This window comes from Globicephala melas, chromosome 16 (genome assembly GCF_963455315.2).
Source record: "Globicephala melas chromosome 16, mGloMel1.2, whole genome shotgun sequence".
NCBI lineage: Eukaryota > Metazoa > Chordata > Mammalia > Artiodactyla > Delphinidae > Globicephala > Globicephala melas.
In genome coordinates, this window is record NC_083329.1 from 81,284,730 (window position 1) to 81,290,729 (window position 6,000).

The window sequence follows — 6,000 nt, forward strand, 5'->3', positions numbered from 1 at the left end:
TTGGGCTATTTGGAGATCTCCTGCCTCTTTGTGGGGTAAGAGTTTACTGGAAAGAGGATACTGAATGATAAACGTCCAAATTTGCAGTTGGAGTCCTTGAACAAAGGACCCGGATCACTGACCTCGGCAGTGAGTCCAGTTGCACGGCCTGGCCTTTGAGTAGGAAATTAAGGTGAATGTTAGAAAAGCTGACCCCACTCTTGCCTTGGGGTCTGATCGAGGGCCTGCCCTGAGTTTGAAGGCTTCTCTCCTTCGGTGTCAGCTGTGAGGATACACTGGCCACCACAAGTGTGTGCGAGTTGCCTGTAGCGGCTGTTCCTTCCCACTTGGGAGGTGGCACCTGCAGGCAAGTCCCTGGAAAGATGGCCCTCAGCAGCCTGCCGATGAGTGCGCCTGGCTGTCCTACTAAGTGCTTACTCCACCGCACTCCTGCCACCTGGAGTCCCAGGAAGAGAAGGTCTCTCAGTGGGTTCCCTCCTTAACAGGGCACACGCCCGAAGTCTCAAATAAAGCGCATGAAGAATTACATCTTCCCTTTAAGCTGAGAGGCATTCTGGGGTTAGAAAGTGCTGGAGACTAGCTGAGAGAGTAGAAAACTTTCTGCTCTAGAAGCTGATGGGAATTCTGGTCTAAGGGAGATAGTGTATCCCTTCACTGAGGGTTGGGATAGAATCCTTCCTGCCTTCAGAGAAGACTAACCAAGCACGGGTGGCATCAGACATTTTCCTGCAATCAGGTGGTAACACTTGTACTTAAAAAAAAAAAAAAAAGAAAGGAAAAAAGAAAAGAAAAAAAAATATGAACTTTTTAGAGGGAGGAAGGGGGCCCTAGGTGTCATAAACCCAGAGGGGCCATCAAGGTAATTTATTCGTCAATTTGGGGAGTGAACGAGTCCTGCTTCTGCATTCTAGACGACTTTTGGGTGGAATCATAAAGCCTCAGGCGCGAGGGGACCTAGGGTGTCGTCCTTCCATGCCCTTCCCATCTCCAACACTCAGCTCAGAGTACTTGGAGCTTATTTAACGAAGGGGAGCGCCCTTTTCTTGGCGTCCGTGCCCCGTGCCCTGCCCCGCGGGCGCTCACCTTGTGCTGTTTCCACATGGCCCCCAGCGGCTTCACCTCGTGCTTGCCGTGCCGGCCCTCCTCCAGGCACAGATAGCACACCGGGGCTCGGCAGCTCACGCAGTACATGCTGTAGTTCTCCATTTCGTGGTCAGGGCACGTAGGGTACTTGCGGGCCGCGCCGCCCCCCGCCGCTCCGGCGCCGGCGGCACCCGGGCTCTTGCAGCTTCCGCCTGCGCTGGGGGCGCCCTGGGCGGCGCCTGGAGACGCAGAGGCGGCCTCGGCGGGCGCGCGCGGCGGCGGCGGCGGCGGCGACACCAGGCGGTGCTTGGCGAAGGGTCCCCGGGATGGATGGCACTTGAGCTGGCAGGCAGCGCAGTAGAGCACGTCGCACTGCTCGCAGAGCGTGGCGGCCGGCTCGGGCGGGGTGCGGTCGCACAACTGGCACACGGCCACGGCAGCGGCTGCGGACGCCCCGTGCGCGGCCCCGCGGCCCTGCTGATGGCGCTGCACGATGGCCTCTAGCAGTCGGTTGCGCCGGAAGCCGCGCAGGCCGCGGTGGTCCAGGGAGGCGCTGCGGTGGCACTGCGGGCACGTGATGGAGCTCGAGGAGGCCGAGGGCAGGGAGCAGCAGGCGGCGCCCCGGGCGGCGGCGGCCGAGGAGCCGGGCGGCGCAGGCACCGTGGGCAGCACGCGAACCCCGTTGGGGGACTTGAGGCTCGGGGTGTAAGAGCCGTAACCGCTGTCTGTCTCACTGTACAAGCTCAGCTTGTCGGCGTGGTCGCCGCCGGCCGCGCTCCCGCCGCCGCCGCCGCCGCCGCCGCCGCAGGCCGGGCCAGCCGGCGTCTCATGGTCCGGAGGGGGCGCGGCGGCGGCGCCTGCGGGCAGCCCTGAGCCCCGGGAGTGCAGGAGCGGCGGGGGCAGGTGCTGCTCGCCGTCCGGGGTCTGCACCGCGATGGTTCGGGCGCAAGGCAGGCAGACGTTGTGGGAACATGGCAAGATGATGGGCTCCCGAAACAGCGAGCCGCACACGGGGCACTTCAGCTCCTCCTCCATCGCTGCGCCGGCGGAGAGAGCGGCTCGGCGCGGAGGGTGGAACGGCCCAAGCCCCGGAGACGGGCAGAGGCGAGCAAGCGTGGCTAGCACCAGTGAGGGGGAGGCGGGCGCGTCACACGGGCATGACTGCTTTGCAAGCCGGGGGCACGCCCCTCTCTCAGTCCTGGGGCCACCGCCCACGGACGACTGGGGGCAAGAGGAAGGAGAGCGGGTCCTCACCTGCTGCCCGCGAGGCTCCTGCACCAGCGGCTGCAACCTGCGGCCAGAGTCCGGAGCTGGTCGGCTGCCCTCGCGGTGGCCTGCGAGATGCTCTAGGGGATGAATCAGCAGTAGCGCCGCCGCTGGCGGCTGCGCGCGTCTCCTCTCCACATGAGGACCGGCTGCCGGGCTGAGGTTCGCTGGCTCTCCTGTTTCAGCCCCTCGGGTGCAGTGGGCAGCTGCCCAGGGGCCCCTTTTGCCCTGGCCGGTGGCCACCGCCAGTGCGGGCGATCTGTAGGTGAGAAGGCGGGCGAGCAGGCCTCTTGGCTCGCGGCTGGGTTCAGCACCACGAGGCCGCGGACAGCGCCCGGGAGCCGACGCTGGAGCCCGAGCTCCGCTCTCGCCGACCCGGGGGCCTTCAGCTGCCGGGCCTCTGCGCCCGCGACTACCTCGGGGGGCCCCGCCGGCCCGGAGACCTTCTCTCGCCTCTCTCTGAGGCCGCTGCCGACGCGGGTCGAACGCGCCCCGGGGCCTTCTTTCCGCGGCCAGCACGGCCCCGCTGCTCCGGTTCGCCGCCGCTGCTCCTGCGGCGCCTGTGACCTTGGCCGTGCGACGCGGCGGCCCGCGGGTGGAAGGCGAGCGCCCGGCTGGCTCGGGAATCCCCTCCGGTCTCCGTGCCGCCGCCGCCTCCTGCCGGCGCCGTGCGCCGAGGAGTTGTAATTTCCAGGGCCGAGAGGAGCGGCAGGGAGGGGGCAAAGGAGGGGCGAGGGGGGCCCGCTCGGCGAATGAGGGCTCGCCTCTCGCTGCTAGGGGAGTCCTGGGGCAATTTTAAGGGTTCGCAGAGAAAACCGCTGTTAACAGCAAGCTTTTATCTGGATGGAGGTCGCATCTTGAATTAGCGCAGCGACCTGGCCCGCCCCGCCCCTGCCAGCATCCCTCCCGCCCACTCCCCTGATCCCACCTGCCGCCATAAAAGGGGGACAACAGGGACCTAGAAAGCCGGTTGTTTACAAATGGAGAGGTAGCCCAGTTGACCGTCGCTCCAAAAAATGCAAGCCACAAAATGTCGGACAGCCTGAAGTCAAAGGGTGAGGTTTTACTTCTGAGTTGAACCACAAGCCATCTCGTCTCTTCAGTCGCGAGTGTCCCTCCGCGATCCATGTCAGTCGTCTCTGCAGCGGGAGGACACGACACGGGGTTTATAAAATGGGGCTTCCCGGCGGAACGCGCAAAGGGCCACTTTAGGCCCCTTGGCCCTCCGAGCAGATTCCCCGGGACCCAGGCCTGCCTGGCCGCGGATGGCGCGGCAAGAGGCCGGCGGGAAGGCAGCGAGCGGGGATGTTCGTTTTATGAATGAAAAAGATCTCCACGCTCCGCCACGCCAGCCACGAGGAGAGCCTCCCACCCGCGGCCCTGGCTGCTTGGTGTACGGGGAAGGATGGGTGGGGAGGCCGCGCGCGCCCAGGGAAGCGCTCGCAGCGCAGCCGGCTCTGCCTACGGACGCTTCACGCCGGCGTGAGACAGACACAGGTTAGGCAATCGCTTGCTCAAAAACCACAGGAATATTGAAGTCACGCCTCTCTCTGTTTCCGGGCTCTCCGGCACTCAAACAAAGGCTGGGGAGGCGCCGCAGCGCCGGGCGCGGAGCCGAAGCCCTGGGCAGGCCCGGTGCCTGGGGACGGGGCCGCGCGCACGGGGACCCCTGGGGGGGAGGCGTGCTGACGCGGCCCTGACAGAACTCTGCGAGTCAGGATCCCGGGTGGGAATCTCAGCTCCTTTACGAACCAGTCCTCCCACGCTGAGCGGTCTGACTACGCTTTCCTAGTCTCTGATCCTGCATCTGTCAGCGACGGTTGCAATGATACTTCTGTGTTGAGAACTCAAGGAAGTCGTTGTAGGTAAACACAGATTGCATACCCGACTTCCTGCTGTAAAATCCTGTGACTCTCCAGTTCAGCTTTGCCCACTGTTGGGCAGCCTGTTTCCAGTTTGTCTTGAAGTTGAAGAGCAGGCCAACCGCGTGCCAGATAGAGCAACACAGAGTTAAAACAACAGACTGGACTTCTCGTCATCTGCAGGGAGCTTAGAACAATGATGTAACCAGGCGTCAGTATCCCCAGATGGGGGATGGTGACAACCCCATCCTCATCTGCCTTCTATAGATAGAGGCACAAAGTGCTGCGTCCTGCCTGCAGTGCTTTGATAAGAGAGTTGCTATAGCGTTGCTACGCTGCTGAGGGGGGCCGGGGTGGGGGGACATGGGTGTAGGTAGGTATGTGATTGAATCATTCGCAAATGCACTTCCTGGGATGCTAGCAATGTCATCACTCACCCCAACCCAACGCAGCCTTCCTGGTGACTACAAAGAAAATAATAACCTCTTATGGTTCTAGTGTGAACAGACATGCCTCACTCTCCACCCCAACCAGTGGTCATGTGTCTGAGAGACCTCCTCTGCTTTGTCATTTTCAGACGGCTTGCGGGGGGGTGGGGGGGGGGAGGGCTCCTGGAGGGGTATGGAAACACCCCTGTACAGAAGGACCGACAATTCCAGCAACTCTGTCCCTCAGACTGAGCATGATTTTGTTTCCCATGGGGAGGAAGCTCATCTCATACTTCAGAATTCTCCATCTATGCCTTTCCCACCTGCCCCCATCCCATCCCCCCCCAATCCCATCCCCCAAATCAGCTTAACCTTGTACCGCACTGTTGCTAAGGCATTGCTTACTGGGGGGGATTGGCATCCTTCAGCTGCTGTGTAGGAGCTGAGGTTACACAGCGATTCCAAGAGTTCACCATAGCCATAATCACTAACGGTTGTCAACATCGTCTATAAAAAGTCCTCTTTCTGTCCCAACGGAGTCATGTACCATATGTATACAGAAAAGCAATCTTACTTCTCTGATCCTGTTTTTTACTATTATACAATTTAAGGATAGAATTCATTGAAGTTTAAATTTCCTTTTAGTTCTAAAAGCCTCTGCATATTAGTTGTTAAGAATGATATAACCTCCTTAATAAAAATGACTCTTACGAAGAAATTTGATCCCAAGATTGAACGGCATATCCATTTTTTCAAGTCATTAGTATTTTATTAAAGTCTGGGTCTCATGCAGATGGTGAGGCAAGTAATAATACTTCCACTGTAGGACTTGACAGTGTGTCCTCGTCTGTTCAGGCTGCTATAACAAAAATGTCATAGACCGGGTGGCTTAAACAACTGAATTTACTTCTCACAGTTCTAGAGGCTGAGAAGTCTATGATCAAGGCACTGGCAGGTCTGGTGTCTGGTGAGAACACACTTCCTCGATGCCAGACAGCTACCTTCTTTATGTATCCTCACATGGAGAGAGGGAGGGCAGAGCAAGCTCTCCTGTCTCTCCTTACAAGGGCACTAATCCCACTCACAAGGGAGCCACCCTCATGACCTAAGGACCTCCCAAAGGCCCCCCTTCCTAATATATTACATGGGTGGTTAGGATTTCTACATATGAATTTTGGGGGATGCAGACATTCAGTCCACAGCACGGTGTGAAATTATATTCTTGTATATAATCTCATTTAATCCTCACAACAACTCTGGAAGATCACCACATTTTCTTAATTTTATGATGTACGTATTTTTACATTTTAATGTTGCTGAAATCAGGACGTATACTACAATTGACACATACTTCTCTCTCC

The 6,000-nt window shown here is 59.1% G+C and overlaps 1 protein-coding gene across 2 annotated transcripts in view; it reads right to left on the reverse strand.

Annotated features, from left to right (window-relative positions):
- The window catches only part of TRIM67 (tripartite motif containing 67), a 52,768-nt gene extending 49,558 nt beyond the window's left edge, over nt 1-3,210 (reverse strand). The window contains exon 1 of one of the 2 annotated variants that reach the window (XM_030839484.3): nt 1,084-3,210. In XM_030839484.3, the coding sequence (XP_030695344.2) occupies nt 1,084-2,118 (1,035 nt within the window). In that variant the 5' untranslated portion in view covers nt 2,119-3,210. The remainder of the gene's footprint in view (nt 1-1,083) is intronic. The other variant, XM_060285947.2, reaches the window with a different exon arrangement.
- Nucleotides 3,211-6,000: the final 2,790 nt, after the last annotated feature.